The following is a 19,454-nucleotide window of genomic DNA, read 5'->3' as shown; positions in this document are numbered from 1 at the left end:
AACTTTCTTAACTGGTTCAGCAATTCTGGAGATTGTTTACAAAGATCTAGTGAAGTTGGAGGTGTGAACAATTCCACCTTTAGACGCGTAGATAATCTCTAAAGGAACAGGAGAGGGTTGTTCATTGCAGCATTGTTAATAACTAGTGAGGAATTGGAAGCAACTTAATTGTTATTAACAGATGACATCAACAGATGACAACAGATGGATCAGTAATTTGTGGTATAATCATATAATGCATTTATTTTTTTTAAAGATTTTATTTATTTATTTGAGAGAGAGAGAATGAGAGACAGAGAGCATGAGAGGGAAGAGGGTCAGAGGGAGAAGCAGACCCCCCCCCCCGCTGAGCAGGGAGCCCGACATACAATGCATTTAAAATGAATAAAATATATCTACATGTGTTAACATGTAGAAATCTCAAAAAAAATCTTAGGTGGAAAAAGCAGGTAGCAGAAATTTATAGTGCAAAATTTATAGACACAGAAAACAATATGTATGTTGTAAACAAAGGAAACGGTGAGGTATGTTGTGAAAATTAGTAAAGGGAAACCTCACTAAAGTGGAGTTGGGAGGCTGGAAGAGGGAGCTGGTACCACTCCATGTCAATTACAGGAAGAATTGTCAATTACAGACCCTAAGGGAAGAACTCTCAGCAGAAAGAATGATCAATTACAGGCTCCAATAGGGAAAAGATGTACATTGTATCTCCTATAAGAAATCAACTACCCCTGCAATTCAGCCAATGAGAAACCCTGATCAAACCCTGAACTCTGCTTTTCTGCAATGGACTTTTGTTCAGAACAACCCCTCCCAACTTCCTCCTTCCCCATAAAATAACATTCCTCTCCTTTGTTTGTTAGACTTAGGGTTTTGCCTTAGCTAGAATGTTCCAAATTGCAATTCTTTGCCATTCCCAAATTGCAATTCTCTGTCGTTCCTGAATAAACCCATTCTTGATGCTAAGGTAACTTTTATTTTTAAGGTTAACGTTGTCTGTGAGTAAAAAAGGAGAGAGAGTTCCCGTCCTGGAATAATTTGGCATTTGAAGAAAGTCAGGTCAGTCTGATTACAATGCACTACCACTGAAGCCACAATGAGACAGGGCCCCTAAAACAGATGGGGGAGTGGAGAAGATGAAGGAACATTTCCCAGAGATGGCAAAGGCTTCCATGCCTCCTTCCCACACTGAACCAAGTCCTGAAAAATAAGAAGGGGTTACCCAGGTGAGAGGAAGGAAGGGTGTTTCTGGCAGATAGTGACATTTGCAAAATCCACAGGGGAGAAACCGCAGAGCCCGGTTTGGAAACTGCCAGTGGTTTCTCAGAGCAGCTAGGGTAGAGGAGGTGGGGGCAAAGAAAGCGTAGGGTATTGGTAGGCAACCCCGGACCATAGGCTCTGACGGGGTTAAGGAGTCTGCCTTCTGAGGGTTGTGGGAAGGCTAGAAGAATGTTGAAGCAGAAGAGTAACAGGTGCATCACCAATTATAAGAGGATGGCTCTGGAGGGAAGATCAGTTAGTTGGGTTTTTTTTTTTCTTTTCTTCCTTCCTTCCTTTCCTTTTCTTCCTTCCTTTCCTTTCTTTCTCTCGCTTTCTTTTTCTTTTTCTTTTCTTTCTTCTTGTTGTTTTAAAGAAAACCAAGCAGGAAATAATGGGGCCTCAACCGAGCCAGAGGAGGGGGTGACTGAGAGATACCGAAGTGTCCAAGCAGTAGGATTCGGGGAGGGATTGTCTGTAGGTGTGGGGACAGGATTCCAGGAGGCTCCTGGCTCGGGCATCTTGGGTGCATGATGGAACGACAGGGGCTGCCTTTTGTGCCACCTACCCCTGCCCCTGGCCACCCTAATTAGACCAGGAACGAGCACCTTACACATGTTTAGTTCAAGTATAAAAACGTACAGAGGAAGGACCGAGGATGGTGGTTAGGACTGAACGGGTTTTCATGGGGTGGGGGGGGTGGTTTTTGGATCCATCTCGAACGTTTTAACTACAAAATAAAAGCTGATGTAAATGTAACATTAGGCGCTGTTACATTTCTGAGAGCACGCGGATGTCACATCGTTTTCTGCACTCTTCTGTGTTTGAACTAAACATAATAAGCAAATGGCCAAAGTGCGTCAGAATCGGAGGAGCCTAAGCTCTGTAAAGGGGTTAAACCAGAAAGCAGCGGGGGCCGGGAGTGGTGTGGTTGTCAGTCTTTGTGTGCACAGCGCCTGTGGAGAGAAAAGCCTCGGGAGACCTGCACTCGGCTGCGGGGTGAGGGTGGGCGGGGGAGGAGGAGCGCGCGGGGAGTTTCCCGCCTGGCCCCGCCCCCTCCGGCCCGCCGCAGCTCCTCCTCCTTCCGTGACGCCGCCTCCCGTTTCTAGGTAACGTGGGGGCTGTTGAACAACGCGGCCGCAAGGCGGCCGCTCCCTGCCGACCCCTCTTCTCGGCCCCTTGGCCCTCGGACGCTGAGAGCCATGGCCTTGCCGCTGCTGCCTGGCACCAGTTTCAACCGCAACGTGAGTAGTGAGGGCGCCCGAGGTCAGAGGTCCCGGCCAGAATCTGGGGTCCGGGCGTGGCCACCTCCCCCGACCCTACTCAAGTATCCTGCGGCCGCTTCACCCCTGCGCACTGGGCACAACTTGGACCAAACTTTGTGGGCGGGGGGAACACTTACTCTCTGTCTCCCCTTTTCCCAGTCTCTTCTAACTGCATCTGGATGCTTGAACGACATCAGATACAGAAGTAGAGTCTTCACAGGTGGCAGGACCCGCGAAGGTAGCCAGTGGTAGTGACGTGATAAGAGTCATCGTTGAGCGTTTAAGATATGTAAGGTGCTGTGCTTTAGTCGCCCGGCACGGCATTTGCTGCTTAGGTCCTATTTTTATTCCCATTTTACAGTTGAGGAAACTGAGGCACGGGGCGATGAGTCACTCCCTCACTGGCCAGAGCTACACAGTTTCAGTGTGAAATTGGCTTTCTCCCAGGCAACCTGTTTCCACAGCCCAGGTGCCTAGTCATTGTCCTTAATAGCCTGTGTGAAAGAGAGAAACAGTTGCTGTTACGAAAGCCAAGAAACCTGGCCCTCTGGAGGCTGCTGGGGGCCGAGAGGGAAGGGTTCCATCAGCCTGTAAAGTTCGGTCCTAAGCTTTATAGAGAGAAGCATCCAAACCTGGAGGAGTTTTTTCTTCGTTGAGGATTGGGAGGAGTTCACTTCAAAACAAGATGAAAGTACAAAACAACACAACACGACAACACAAAAAACCCTGAGCACCAAAGAATCTTGCCAGTAATAAGTAGCCCCTTATTTAAACAACAGCAGAAAAGTGATTCGTGCTTTTCTTTACACTGGTCACCACTCTTCCCTTGGGTTTGCCAGTTGCGTCTTCGGAAGAAGGTAGGTGATAACACGGGTGGGAGGGAATTCGAGGGAGCCCCTCAAGGTGTTTGTGTAAACCTCTGGTAAATTTAGAACGCAGCAGGGGATTGAATGAAGCGTTTGACTTTCTGGATTCCGAGGTGTCTGTTTTCAAGTTGTTGGCCCTAAAGTCCCAGTTTCCTTTGTGGCTTCAGGCCACTAGATTCTGACCTCCACGGGTCGCTTGGCCGGACCGAGTTCCTTGTTAAACCGTGGTTTGTCCATTTTTTTGGTTGATGGGTAGACGCCGGCCTTCCCGCCCAGCATTGCCCTTTGCTAAGATTCAGCCAGCCACACCAAGGAAGAAAGACTCTGAGAGGCAGGACACGCAAAAAGATTCCAGAAGTAAACAAGCATGCAGTGTAGGAGTAAATTTAATAAAAATTGAAAGTAGAGCCCACAGCTTTGGGCCCCGCAACACTTCAGATGACCGATGTCCTCCTACTGCAGAAGTACCACAGCTCCCACATGCAGTGATGAAGAATAGGAAGGAAAAGCAGGGCTTTGATGAGATACTTTAAAATCTGCAAAGCTGTACTGAGTATACTTTGTTTTATTGTGAAGTACAACACGTGCAGAGAAATGCATAATGGATGAACACCAAGTGAACATCAAGAAACAGAGTATTACCAGTACTCCAAAAGCCTCTCCCTTGACTGGGGTTGCCAGATTTAGCAAATAAAAATATATGTCCCCAATACTGAATGGGACCCACTTAGACCGAAAGCTTACTTGTTGTTTATCTCAAATTCAAATTTAACTGGACATCTTCTATATTATGGGGCAACCCTGCCTATGGCTCTTTCTTGTCGTTACCCCCTTTGCTATTTAATGTCCAGAGTTAACTATCCTGAATGCGGGGACTGTGGTTAGGTTTTGCTTGCTTTTGAACTTGGTATCAATGTAAATGTCTGGTGTCTTTTGTGACTGGCTTGTGTTGAGCTCAATGTTATGTTAGACTTGTTCATGGGGCTGTCTGCAGAGATAGTTCGCCCATTTTCCTTGCTCTGTAGTATTCCATTGTGTGAGTATGACATCATTTAAATACCCATAGATAGAGATTTGGCTTGTTTGGGGTTATTAAGAATAGTTTGCTGTGACTATTCTTGTCCGTGTCTGTCGCTACAATTGCTAGATCATATGGTTTTCTTTTTTTTTTTTTAAGATTTTATTTATTTATTTGAGAGAGAGAGAATGAGAGACAGAGAGCAGGAGAGGGAGGAGGGTCAGAGGGAGAAGCAGACTCCCTGCCGAGCAGGGAGCCCGATGTGGGACTCGATCCCGGGACTCCAGGATCATGACCTGAGCCGAAGGCAGTCGCTTAACCAACTGAGCCACCCGGGCGCCCCATATGGTTTTCATTATGTCCAGCTTCAGTAGACACTGTCAAAGTGCTTAAACCAATTTAAATCCCCAGCAGCATGTTATGTTCCGGTCGCTCTACATCCTAACACTTGGTATGGTTGGTCTTTTAAACTGTAGTTATTTCGATCAACAAGTACAGGGAAACTGTAGTTTCAATCTGCGCTTACCCGATTCCTAATGAACTTGAGCATGATTTACACATTTATTGGTCATTTGGGTATTCTCCTTGTGTAATACTTGTTTGTCTCTTGTCTACTCTTTTTCCTGGGTTGTCTGCCTTTTTTTACTTAGTGAAATGTAGGAGTTCTATATAGACTTTGGATGTGACCCTTTTGTCCGACATCTGTGTTGGCAAATATCTTCTAGTCTGTGGCTGGCCTTTTCACTTTCTTAGTGGTGTTTCTGATAAGGAATTGTTCCTTTAGATTAGTGATTTTTGTTTTTTCTTTAAGAAATTGCTCCTTATGCCAAATATGATGGTATTTTTCTGTGTTGTCTTCTGGAAATTTGGTTGTTTTTACCTTTCACATTTAGATTTCTAATCTAGTATAAATGTGTGTGTGTGTGTGTATGTATGAAAAGAAGTAAGGGTCCGGTTATATTTTTTCCTATATGGATATTCAGTTGACCCAGAACCATTTGTTAGCACAGTTCAACAGAATAAGTTTTAAAGATCTCACTGGCTCTATGCCATGATTCATGAATTGACAGTATCCAGTTTAGCAGACAGGAGAGCTTTGAAGAGCTCTCCCAGGAAGACATTTTATAGGACTAAGGCAGGCATTACACTAGGCAAAAATTAGATTGGTTACTATAAGTTTACTTTCCTTGTGGGATATGATAACAAGGGCTTTTTAGGCAGATTACCTAACTCATGCTGATCAGGCAATTCATGATTGGCTGGTTTAAGATTCAATTTCTGGGACAGCCAAAACTAAGTTAAGTTTCAGTTTTTGACATGGGGCTTAGTGTGAGCGACTCCATTTAGGGTCTGTTGTCTTGTCTTTAACATATTTTTGGAAGAGACCACCCTTTCTCTACTTCTCTGCAGGGCTGCTACCTTTGTCACAAGTATCCAAATACATGTGGGACTGCTTCTAGATTTGTGACTATATTTAAAAAAATTATTTACTTTATGCTTCAGACCAAAAGGAGTGTGTGTGTGTGTGTGTATGAATTAGGGAATGACAGTATACTTATTAGATATCTTGGGCTGTCATTTAACAAACTAGTATTTATATATTGAGTATATATATATTTGTCATTTAACAAACTTGTATGTGCCTAATTCAGATGGCTGCATTAGCACTAACCTTGTTACTGACTGGTGCCAAAAAACTAATATTATTTTAAAAACTTGTACTTAGTTAAAAGATCATATGTTCTCTGGTGCATAGAGTGGTCAAAAAGTCAGTAGAGCCAAATCTGGCTTTTTTTTTTTTTAATCATCCCCCCGCACCCCTCACCTCCTGGAGATAGCATAATTACTGGCTGTTTGGGTTTAAAATTATAACACAAGCTAACTTTTATTGCTTTTCTTAGAAATTAAAAAGGAACTTGTTTCTCCCCCTGATTAGCTGCTGATAGTCATGAGCAATAGATTGATTTCTGCCCACAGCTAGGTGATGTGCAGCCTGTATTTCTATCTCCGAAATACAAGAAGTATGGTGCTTTCTAAAATATAAGCATTTGTACCACTGATGACATTAAAATTGTTTTGATGTGAATTAATTGAAAACCTTAGGGAAAGGTCACAGCTAAATTCCAGACAACACGGTATCTTTTTCCAAGAATTTACATCCTGCATTTATTTTGAGCTAAGAGAATCTCAGGCACATTGTCAAAAATAATAGGATATTAAAGTTAAAAGGGATATTTCCAGACAAAGCTAAAAATCTTTTCTATAGCATTTTGGACAGATGGCTGGCTAGCTGATCCTGAATGCCCCTAATGAATAATGAGGAGTACACTTTCTGTTTTTTATGAAGCTACCTTGCCCCACCATCTTAGGAGGGTTTGTTGTCAATAGTCCGTCTCTAATTTATAGTGAAGCAACTGTTTCCTTGGACGAAAATAAACTATTTGAATTCATAGCAGTAGAATAAAACAGAAATTCAGAATCTCTCTGCCTCTCTTACAAAAGGGTGTGGGCAATACCTTGAAATTTATTTTTATCTAGACTAATATAAGCCTACTTACTAATATATAAGGAAAAGCGTTCTTTGGGAAATTTACCAGCAATTTAAATGATAAACAGCTGAAGGACACACTCTGAGTAATACACAGTATACATATTGACTTCCTCAAGGGATGGTAGATAAATCAATTTAAATTTAGCGCAATGACAAAAATAATCATGAAACAATGACTTTATGCACAGGGTGGAGGTTTTTCCTGATCTAAAATTCTGCTTATGGATTTCTGGTTATATTCTTAGTGGTTAATTCCATTGCCTTAAAATAACTTGCATCAGGTGCAAACCCCTCAACCTGGACACTCGAGTCCATTAGAGTTTGCCCGTCACCTTATGAGATCAATTTAATGAATCATGGCCAGCATTTAAAAAAAAAAAAAAGAAAGAAGCAAAATGGACTAGAAAAGAATAAAAAAATCAGAGTAATGTGTGAGGGCATGGGAACAGTAAGTATCCTTTCGCGGACTTTTGCTTTCTGCCACGTGTGCAAGTGAACTGGGTTGCACTCAAACCTGTTTGTTATTGTGGTAGCAGAGTGTGAAACACGCTCTCATTAGAGCTGTTTCTACCAGCTCGTGCCTCTGTTTTTAATTCAGAACTTCAGTTTCCTTCCAGGCCAGATCTAGTCTTTTACCCTTCTAGAAGCTTCAACAGATCCTAGTCAGATTTTTTCTTTTTTTTTTTTTTTTAAAGATTTTATTTATTTGGCAGAGAGAGACACAGCGAGAGAGGGAACACAAGCAGGGGGAGTGGGAGAGGGAGAAGGAGGCTTCCCACGGTGCAGGGAGCCCGATGTGGGGCTTGATCCCGGGACCCTGGGACCATGACCTGAGCCGAAGGCAGATGCTTAACGACTGAGCCACTCAGGCACCCCAGATTTTTTTTCTTAATTGCTGTAAAATTCACATAACATAAAATTAACCACTAGCCATTTCATTTTTTTTAAATTTGAGACAGAGAGCACTCGCACAAGCGGGGAAGAGGGACAGAGAGAGAGGGAGAAGCAGACTCCCCACTGAGCAGGGAACCTGATGTGGGGACTTGATCCCAGGACCCTGAGATCAGGGCCCGAGCCAGAGGCAGATGCTTAACCGACCGGGCCACCCAGACACCTCAACCACTAGCCATTTCAAAGGGTACCATTCAGTGGCATTTGGTACCTTCACAGTGTTTTGCAATGATCACCTCTAACTAGTTCAGAGACGTTGTCTTCATCCCAAATCTCAATCTTTTTATCCCGGAGGGACTTTGAAATGCTTTTCAGCTCTTGGGACCACCTGTGTACAAATGATTTCTACAGCCCATGGTACATTAGCATGATCCATGAGTTGTAGATGTAATGATCCAGTAATAATTGTCTCTTCTGAGTAAAAAGTAATAGGTTTCTGTGGATTTGTTAATTTTGGTCAACTTACTCACATGCTCTGTGTGGTTTCCCTTTCCTGCAAAGGATATCAACTCTAATGCAGGGTGGGAGGGGGCCGGGTACATAGTAGAGGAAACTTCAGGGTTTTTTTCCCGTTACTGTAAAATTTCCTACTTGATTTTTTCCCCCTTTCCCCTTATCCAAGTAGACCTAAAAATCTTCTCATTGTTTCTACTATCAAGGGCCCTAGTAAGATAGGATATGTGGCATGTGGTATCAGCAAAAGTAGTTTTTCCCCCTATTTAAAACTAAAAATGACTTTTAACCAGCTTTTCTTGAAAAACAAATAGGCAATCAAGCTTAGCTTACCTTTCTTTCCTTTTTATACATTTAGAAAATTCATAAAGCAACATAGTACATTTCTGTTCAGTAACTGTTTTAATCCAAGATGTGATTTACTTTTTAAAAAAGTAGGCTCAGTTGATTTAATTTAAATAAAGGTTATAAATTCATTTTAATTAATGCTGTTTACAACATGAAAATACATCGACAATGTTAAGTAAGTTACTAAAACCATATGGCAAAGCAATATGAATAAAAATATAGCCTAAGACTTAATTTTATATGAGACTTAAAAGTTAAGCTTTATGGGGTGTCTGGGTGGCTCTGTAGGTTGAGCGTCTGACTCTTGGTTTTGGCTCAGGCCATGATCTCATGGGTCGTGAGATCGAGCCCTGCATGAGGCTCTGTGCTCAGCTGGGAGTCTGCTTGGGGATTTTCCCCCTCTGCCCCTTCCCCGGCGCTCTTACTCTCTCTGTCTCTCTCAAATAAATAAATCTTTAAAAAAAAGAATATTATTTTCTTAAAACTAAAAATAAAGTATAAAAATTACCTCTTAAATGTGAAACCTGTGCTGGTATTTTGCCACATAAATACTGAATTCTGGGTCAAATTTGAGATAAGCACACATAGATTTCATTTTCAACTGAAATGAGATTTCTGGCCTTCCTCTTGATACCTGTTAACAAGGAAAGCTTTGCTTATAGGAATCAGAAGTTGAAAAACCACAGCAAAATGGTCACTGCTTCCCTACGAATGACAGGATACTTGACTTTCGTATATATATATTTGGAACTGGCATAGGTATATGTTTAAACTTTACAAGAAATTGCTGAACTGTCTTTCAAGGTGGTTGTATCATTGCATTCCCACCAGCAATGAATGAGTGTTCCTGTTACTCAGAGTACTTGTGAACAATTGGCATTGTCAGTGTTTGGATTTTAGCAATTCTAATAAACGTAGAGTGGTATGTCATCCTGATTGAAACTTTCTTCCCCTGGCAGTTAATGATGTTGAACGTCTTTTCGTCTGCTTATTTGCCACCCATCTATCTTCTTTGGTGAAATGTCTGTTAGTGTGTTTTGCCTGTCTTTAACTGGGTTGTTTGTTTCCTTCCTATTGAATTTTGAGAGTTCTTTATATATTCTGGATACAAGTCCATTGTTGGATATGTGCTTTGCAAATATTTTCTCCCAGTCTGTGGCTTAAATTTTCATTCTCTTAAGGCTAGAAAATATGTGTACATTTTTAAAGATAAAATACAACATGAATCCAAACTGGTATTTCCAATGCAAATGAAGGATTATAGGGTTTTTATTTAACTTTGATTCTGTATTTATCTTTTACTTATATTGAGAATCTTGATTCATAAGGATGTTAACATAATTATTTTCTTGCTTTATCCTATCATAAATAAAAATATATATCCATATATATAGCTTCTGATCAATAACATTATTAAGAATTTGAGTTTTCAAATGGTTTAATATTTCTTTTTTTTTTTTTGATAGAGACACAGCAAGAGAGGGAACACAGGAAGGGGGACTGGGAGAGGGAGAAGCAGGCTTCCTGCGGAGCAGGGAGCCTGGTGTGGGGCTCCATCCCAGGACCCTGGGATCATGACCTGAGCCGAAGGCAGACGCTAAACGACTGAGCCACCCCAGTGCCCTGGTTTAATATTTCTTTGTAGTTCTTTTGTTTTATATATCCCATTAGGAATGTATGGTCAAATTATTGGGTTTTAATTTCATTTAAATGGTTCCTGACAGTATGGTTAGGTCACCAACTCAATACCCAGTTAGGTTCATTCATTTCATTTTGTTTTTTTTTAATTTTTTTTTAAATTTAAATTTCTTTTAAGATTTTTTATTTTATTTATTTGAGAGAGAGAGAGTGAGCATGAGCAGGGGGAGGAGCAGAGGGAGAGGGAGAAGCAAACTCCCCCCTGAGCAGGGAGCCCGATGCAGGACGGGATCCCAGGACCCTGAGGTCCCGACCTGAGCTGAAGGCAGACACTTAACCAGGAGTCCCTAATTTAAATTTTAGGTAGTTAACATACAGTGCGATATTGGGTTCTAGGGTAAAATTCAGTGATTCATCACTTACATAATCTTGCTTTTTAACTTTAAAAACTTTGTTTTACTGTAGTGTAAAAATAGAACATTTATGTGGTTTCAGAGTCAAATTTACAAAGTGAGGTGCATTCAGACAGGTATGTATAGCTTTTGTCCTTGTCCCTTCAATCTTGTTATCTCTTCCCCCTTCCCTCTATAAGTAGCTTAACCCAAAACTTTTTTTTAATCTTTTCTTTTTCTGTTTTTGGTTTTAAACCAGCAAATTTTAAAATACATTCACATGGTCTCTTATTAAACAAATGGTAGCGTACTCTATACATTCTCTTACATCTTCCATTTTTCCTTCTAACAGTGTATCTTGGAGATCTCTTCATCGTAGTGGACAGTTTTCCTCATGCTGTTGGAATGTGTAATCCATTCACAGCTACATAGTACTCCATTGTGTGGACATAACCATAGTTTATTCAGCCCATCCCCTTTTGATATATAGTTGCATTATTTCCAGTCTTTTGCTATTACAAATATTGCTGCAATAAATAGCCAAAGTTGGGTCTCAAAAGAAACTACGGAAAAAGTAAAAAGTCTGCCTATAGTATGGGAGACAATATCTGCAAAGCATATATCTGATGAGGAACTTATATCCAGTGTATGTAAAAGTGAGCAAAGGATCTGAAGAGATATTGCTCCAAAAAACCTTTACAAAGAGCCACGAACACATGAAAAGATGATCAACATCATTAGTTGTTAGGAAAATTCAAATCAAAACCCCAGTGAGTTACTACTCTATACCCGCTAGGATGGCTATAACAAAAAAGACAGTACCCGGTGTTGGCAAGGATGTGGAGGAATGGGAACCCTCATGCATTGCTGGTAGGAATATAAAACAGTACTGCTGCTTATGGAAAAGTTTGCAGTTTCACAAAAGTTTAAACATGGAGTTACTCTATGTCGCAGCACCCCCAGGTATACAAGAGAAGAGAAACCTATGTCCACAAAAAATGCAAACGTGAATGCTTAGAACAACATTATTCATATTAGCCAAAAACTAGAAATAACCCAAATGTCCATCAACTGACGAATGGAAAAATAAAATGTGGTATTAGCCATACAGTGGAATATTATTTGGCCATAAAAATACTGATACATGCCACAACATGGATGAACTTCAAAAACATACTATAAACAATACGTAAAAGACTGCATATTGTATGAGCCCGTTTGTGTGAAATGCGCAGAATAGGCAAATCTATAGAGACAGAAATTAGATGAATGGTTGCCTAGGCCCGTGTGGGGGAGGGGATGGAATGAGGAGTGACTGCTAATGGGTATGAGGTTTCTCTTTGGGTTGATGAACGTGTTCTAAAGTTAGATTGTGGGGATGATTGCACAACTTTGTAATTATAGTAAACTCCATTGAATTGTATATTTTAAATGGGTGAGCTTTAGAATGTATGAATCATACCTCAATAAAACTGTTGGAAAATAAATGGCCGAAGAAAGGAGTTGGTGGTGGAGAAATCACTGGACAGGCAAACAGTAGGTGTCTGTTGTGCCAGATCATGGGATGGTTTTGATTTAAAGGATTTTGTTACTTGGTTCCAGGATCCACTGAAATACCTTTGAAATCCCATTATTTCAGACTGTCACTCCTACTTTGGAAATGACATGATATTCCATTGCTATTCCTAAATGTTAATTTGGGGTTCAGGAATTAGAGTCACTTTGCCTATTCGGGGATCAAACACCTAACCTTGGTTACTTTTGTATTCTGTCCTGAACTTCATAGCTCTGTTACTTAGGATAGATACTTCTGGCTATAAGTAACGGAATACCTGACTGACAGTGGCTTAAGCCAAATTGATCTTCTTATCAGAAGGACTCTAGTGGTGTGGCAGTTTCAGGTTTAGGCAGTGGCCGATGAATGTCCTAAAGGGCTCAGACTCTTTTCATCTCTCCATTCTGCTATCATGAGAATGTTGGCTTTTCATTCTTGGGTCTGTGGCCTCATGGATGCAAGGTGCTTGCCTTAGTTCCAGACATCACAACATCTCATAACCCTATTCAAGACCAGTAGGGAGGAGAGGGAGGGCAAAAAGGCCCTTTTTTTTTTTTTTTTCAGGAAATGAAGTGTTTTCCAGCCCCCCAGTAGATTTCCCCCTTACATCTTATTGGCTAAAATAGAGTCATATGGCTCTCCTTTGCTAAAGGGGTATTGGGAACTTGATTTTTCACCATCTATTTTTGGAGCTGGGAAAGAGAAAAGGCAGTAAATAATGGCTTTTGGGAGCTAAACCTTTGTCTGCCACACCAACCACGGACTCGATACCTGTGAGTCTAGATTCCCCCTCAGCCTTAGCATTTCTTTTCTTTTCTCTTTTCTTTTCGAGAGAGGGAGAGAGAATGAGCAGGGTAGGGGTAGAGGAAGAGGGAGAGAATCCCAAGCAGCTCCACGAGCATGGAGCCCAACGTGGGGCTTGATCCCACAACTCTTGAGATCATGACTTGAGCCGAAATCAAGAGTCCGATGCCTAATCTACTGAGTCACCCAAGGGCCCCAGCACCCCTTCCTTTAAAACATTTTTGTTTGTGTTTTTTAATATATAGGTAATGTATGAGTATGCCATCATTGTAAAAAATTCAAACGAGACTCTTATTTCTTAGCAGTTTTCTTTTCCGTAATGGAAAACAAGCCTCATACCCCAGTTAAACCAGCATACTCACTGTCTGTCCTTTGAATATATTTTGGACTCAGTTGTTAAACTACTCAATTACTGATTTACTTGCCTTCTTCCTGACAGCATTCTCGTGCTTCTTCCTGTGCCCATCTAAATCTTAGCTTTCCCTCGAAGGGTGCCTCTACTCCCCCCCTTCTCATTAAAGCCTTCCCTGATCATTTCAGCAGGAGCCCTCTCTCTGTCTTCATAACCCTGAACACACCTATATTGTCCAGACCACCCATTTACTGGCTTATTGCCTGTGTTGTGTTTTGCATTCTTGATGTGTGACTGTGACATTCCTCTGCTGACTGGGAAACTGTGATTGATGGCTCTTTGGGTTGCCTTTCCTTTCCCGGGGCGGCCCTTAATAGGTGCCTGTTGATTGTCTCTGTCCGCCTGTAGCCGCCATGCCTAAAAACTAGGGGCGATAAACACAGTTTGGGAGAACCCTCTCTGGAATTAGTTTCTCGCCTGTGTCTTCCACTGTTGCCGTAGAGCAGAGGATTTCTTATTTTCGCAACAGTGACTATAAGAGAGGAAGAAAGTCATGTGCTGCTGTGGCTTCAGTAGGTTGTAAGCCTCTCAGGATGCATGGCTTATGCCAAGTGGCCAGGATAGCATGAAGATGTCACATACAAGCTGTGACTCAAAGCCTCTTCTGTGGCCCCTTGTGCCACGCAGAGGGATGTTTCTCTTCTCCTTGTTGGCATCCAGTTTGGCCTTTTCCAGAAGCAGCACGTTCTTCTCTGAACATTCTTGAGGCAGGATCCCCTTAAGAGACCAGTCTCCCGACAGCAGGGTTCTAGATAGGCACTAGCACACATGTAAAGGGATTTCTTGGGCCATTTCCTGGGGAGTTTATCCTGTTACTATAGTTGTAGAAAGGGCAGAGCCAACTCTGAGGGGGCAGGGGGACCCCAAGGCAAAAGGAAGGGGGAAACAGGCATTTTCACTCCCCTATTAGCCAGGCCCCCAGGATGCCTGAATTTGACCTGACCACTCCACTGTGACTAAGTGCTCAGCTTGGCCAACTGAAGGCCAAAGAAACTTTGTGCTTTCCTGACCATGTGTTTGGCATCCGCAAGGAGGGGATGGTCTATAACTGCTAGAGTTTTGGGGGAGATCAGGTCCATTCACTTGGCTTACAGTTAATTTAGACTACCTTTTCTTTGGCACACGAGTTTGGCAACTGAAGCCGAAATGTTTGTTTTATCATTTATAGGGCTCTTTCCATCTCATTTTTGTGAGTCATTTATTGCTCATCTGTGTTTCCATTCATACTTCATACTTTATAAAAGGCACCAGTGTGGACTGTCTCCTGGTTACCAAGGAAAGTAGATCCACTCTTGCCTTGTACTGGTAATTGAAATTTTTATGGAGGAAAATTAAGAGATTCACGTGTAGCTCAAAGGAATAATACAGAGTGATCCTGTGTACCCTTTACTCAGTTTCCCATTGGTACCATTTTGCAAAACTAGTATACTACCAGAGCCAGGATATAAACATTAATATAATCCACTGATCCCATTAAGGTGTCCTCAGCTTTACTTGTGCTCATTTGCGTGTGTGCATTTAGTCTGTATGGTTCATCACATGTGTGGGTTGCTGTGATCACCCTGACGGTGAAGATACCGACCAGTTCCAGCATCACAAGGGTCCATCCTGTTGTTCTTTTGTAACCCCACCCATCTTCCCATCAACTGCCCCCCCAATATCTCTGAGTCCTGGCAACCACTAGTCTGTGCTCCCATTTCTAAAAATTTTTTAAAAAGATTTTAGTTAGTTAGTTATTTGAGAGAGAGCATAGGCTGGTGGAGGAGCAGAGGGAGAAGGACAAGCAGACTCCCCGCTGAGCGTGGAGCCCATTGAGAGGCTCGATCCCATGATCCTGAGATCGTGACCTGAGCTGAAATCTAGAGTCGGGCGCTTAACTGACTGAGCCACCCAGGTGCCCCCCAAAATGTCATTACTTTGAAAATGTTACACAGAATGGAATTACACAGTATGTAGCTCTTGGGATTATTACTATTTTTCACTTGGCTTAATTTTTTCATGACTTATGTAGCTAGTTGCACATATCAGTTGTTCCTTCTTTTTTATTGCTGAGTAGTAGTCCATGTGTGTACCACAGTTTCTTTCACTGTTTACTTGCTGGAGGACATCTGGGCCATTGCTAGTTTTGGGCTGTGAGGGTTACAGCTGCTATGGGCATTCATGTACAAGTTTTTGTGTGGACATGTGTTTTCATTTTCTGAGATAAATATCCAAGAGTGCAATTTGTGGATCATAATGGTGATTGCATGTTTAGTTTTTTTAAAAAGATTTTATTTATTTATTTGAGAGAGAGAGAACGCATCAGTGGGGGGGAGGGGCAGAGAGAGAATTTCAAGCAGACTCCATGCTGCGTGCAGGGTCCCAACGAGGGGCTCGATCCCACGGCCCATGAGATCACGACCTGAGCGGAAACCAAGAGTTGGATGCTCAACTGACTGAGGCACCAAGGTACCCCTGCATGTTTAGTTTTACAAAAACAAAACAAAACAAAACATAAAACTACCAAACTATTTTTGAGAGCGAATGTACCATTTTACATTCCCCAGAGCAGTGTACGAGTGATCTAGTTTGTCCACATCCTAGTCAGCATTTAGTATTGTCACTATTTTTTATTTTAGCCAATAGGTGTGTAGCAGTATCTCATTGTGGGTTTAATTGGCATTTCTCTGATGGCTTATGCATGAGTCGAATATCTTTTCATGTGCTTATTTGCCATCTGTATATCCACCTTGGTGAAATGTCTGTTTATGTCTTTTGCCTGTTTCTAATTGGGATGTGTTTTTACTGTTGAGCTTTGAGAATTCTTTATATATTCTAGATACTAGCCCTTCGGCTAAGATGTGGTTTGCACATATTTTCTCCCAGTCTGTAGCTCGTCTTTTCATCCTGTTAACTTTTGCATAGCAAAAAAGTTTCTAATTTTGTTGAGGTCCAATTTATCAATTTTTCCTTTTATGGATCATGCTTTTGAGTTAAGTCTAAGAACTCTCTGCCCAGCCCTAGATACTGGAGATTTTCTCCTCTGTTTTTTCCTAAAATTTTTATAGTTTTACATTTTATGTTCAAGTCTGTGATCCATTTTGAGTTGATTTTTATATAAGATGTGATAATTAGTTCAGGATCCATTTGATTTTGTCTATGGATATCCAATTACTCCAGCACCATTTGTTGAAAAGGCTAGTCTTCCTCTTACTGAATTGCTTTTGCACCTTTGTAAAAACTCATTTGAGCATTTTTGGGTGGTCTTTTTTGTTGTCTGTTTTGTTCTGTCGGTCTTTGTGTCTGTCCTTCTGCCAATGCCACACTGTTTTTATTACCATAGTAATATTGTAAACCTTAATATCAGGTATAGTGATTCTTTCCACCTTACTTATCTTTCTCAAGATTCTTCTTTGTCTAGGGTCTGTACCTTCCATATGAATTTTAGAATCAGCTTGTCTATGTCTACAAGTAACTTTGCTGGGATATTAGTAGGAATCGCATTAGACCTCTAGATCATTTTGGAGGAGAATTGGCATCTTTACTATGTAGAGTCTTCCAATCCTTAAGCATGATCTGTGTCTCCATTTCTTTAAGTCATTTTTAATTTTTTTCATTAGCATTTTGTAATTTTCAGCTCACAGATCCTGTATGTGTTTCGTATTTTAATTTTCTTTGGAGTGATTGTAAATGACATCATGTTTTAAATTTCAGTCTCACGTGTTTATTGTTAGTATATAGAAGTGTGATCGACTTGTGTGTGCTGATCTTGCATCCTGTGACACTGCTGAACTCAATTATTAGTTGTAGGATTTTTTTGTGTGTGAATTCTGTGAATTTTTTTTATATAAACAATCTTGTCACCTATAAATAGAGATAGTTCTTTTTCTTCCTTTCCAATTTGTGTCCCTTTAATTTTTCTTGCATTCCTGTGGTGGGTAGAACTTCTAATAATGTGTTGAATAAGAATAGAACAGACATTCTTGCTTTGTTTCTGATTTTGGGAGAGCATTTAGTCTTTCACTATTAAGTGTGATGTTAGCTATAGATTTTTTATAGATGCTCTTTATCAAGTAGTTCCCCTGTGTTCTTAACTAGTTGGGGGTCTTTATCACAAATGGGTGTTGAATTTAACAAATGTGTTTAACCTGTATAAATAGATACGATTATTTGAGTTTTCTTCTCCATTTGTTGATATGGTAGATTACATTGATTTTGAAATGTTGACCCAGCCTTGCATAATAAATCCCATGTGGTCATAGTGTATAATTCTTTTTATACAGTGCAAGACTCAATTTGCTAATTTTTTTGTGGAGGATTTTTGTATCTATGTTCAAGAGAAATTTTAGTCTGTAGTTTTCTGTTTTTTTTAATTTTTAAAAAAGATTGTATTTATTTGACAGAGAGACACAGCGAGAGAGAGTCATGCTTTATAAATTCACTCTGCAAATCTCTGTCTTTTGATTAATGCATTTAGGTCATTTACATATAAGGTGATTATTGGTGTGTTAATGTTTATGTCTGATATATTATTTCTCTTTTCTGTTTCTTTCCTCATTTTCTCTTCTCTTCCCATGGGATACTGGAACTTTTTTTTTTAGGATTCTATCTTGATTTATTTATAGTGTTTTTGAGTATATATGTTTAAAAAATTTTTTTTATTATGGAAGTATAGTTGACATGCAATGTTATATTAGTTTCTGGTGTACAGTATACTGACTAAGAGGTACAAATTTCCAGTTGTAAAATAAATAATGCACAGGGATGAAAAGTATAGCATAGGGAATATAGTCAATAATATTGTGATAATCGGGATGCCTGGGTGGCTCAGTTGGTTAAGTGTCGGCCTTTGGCTGAGGTCATGATCCCAGGGTCCTGGGATCGAGTCCCGCGTCAGGCTCCCTGCTCAGCCGGAAGCCTGCTTCTCTCTTGCCTGCTCTGCCGGCCGCCCCCCCTGCTTGTGCTCTACTCTCTCTCTCTGACAAATAAATAAAATCTTAAAAAAAATAATATTGTGATAACCTTGTATGGTGACCGCACTTACTGTGGTGACAGTTACATGTTATATAGAATTGTCAAATCACTATGTTGAGTGTTTCTCTTGGTATAGTTTACATAGTGGTTGTTCTGGATATTACAGTGTGTGTGTATATATATATATATGTGATTTCTATAGTCTGTGGTATGTAGCTATCAGTGTTTTACTACTTCAAATGAATCTATTTAGGCCCCCTATACCTTTCCCACTTTTAAATATTATTGTCACAAGTATCTGATTATGTTATAATTTTTCCTTCAGTCTTTGCTTTTGTGGGATCAGGGACTGTTGATGAAGATTTTCAGATTCTAGTCCTAAAACACACTCAGCACAATTGCACAATCATTATCCCCTCCCACCCTAGGGCTTCTGTCATCCACTGTCCTCACAGCTATGGGACAAACCTGCTTCTGTCCCTGAAAGTCTTTAGCAATTCACCAAGTATAGTTGGAAGCTGTGCTGGCCTTGTATCTCACCCGTCTACTCTAACCTAAGATTTTTGAATCCGCGGCTATTACCCTGAGTGGCCCATAGTCCCTAAAGGCCACAGACTGCTGGGGGGAGAGGGAAGTCAGATGTGACTCTGTGGCCATCTTCTTTGACCCTCAGCTTGCATCAGATGCTATTCTAGCTGGTGTGTTATTATAGGAGCGCTGAACTTGGGCGTTAGGAGCTCACGTCAACTGCCTACCCCTAGCATGCAGATGCACGCGCACATCCCCACCCACATGGTCATGAACCTCCATTCCATGAACAACTCCCTGGTTTTACCTTGAGGTAGACTTTCCTCCATAATATCCTTAAAGAAGGTACTAGGCCAGGTCACAAACTCCTGGTTTCCATCTCCAGATACTTTGCCCGTGTGTACTCTGCTCACAGCTGCCTTTAGCTTTTCTATTCTTCTAGTCTTATCCAGTGGAACCAGTT

The 19,454-nt window shown here is 41.0% G+C and overlaps 1 protein-coding gene across 2 annotated transcripts in view; it reads left to right on the top strand.

Moving 5' to 3' along the window:
* The first annotated feature begins 2,371 nt into the window (after positions 1 to 2,371).
* Positions 2,372 to 19,454, top strand: part of EFHC2 (EF-hand domain containing 2) — a 280,922-nt gene continuing 263,839 nt past the window's right edge. For both annotated transcript variants that reach the window (XM_064573946.1, XM_045876588.2), the window contains exon 1: positions 2,372 to 2,501. In XM_064573946.1, the coding sequence (XP_064430016.1) occupies positions 2,460 to 2,501 (42 nt within the window). In that variant the 5' untranslated portion in view covers positions 2,372 to 2,459. The remainder of the gene's footprint in view (positions 2,502 to 19,454) is intronic.

The sequence above is a fragment of the Mirounga angustirostris genome, unplaced genomic scaffold (genome assembly GCF_029215605.1).
Source record: "Mirounga angustirostris isolate CCGP_5_RB_7025 unplaced genomic scaffold, mMirAng1.0.hap1 SCAF_11, whole genome shotgun sequence".
In the NCBI taxonomy this organism is placed as follows: domain Eukaryota; kingdom Metazoa; phylum Chordata; class Mammalia; order Carnivora; family Phocidae; genus Mirounga; species Mirounga angustirostris.
The sequence above is the reverse complement of the archived record's forward strand: the minus strand, read 5'-3'. Positions and strand labels throughout refer to the sequence as shown.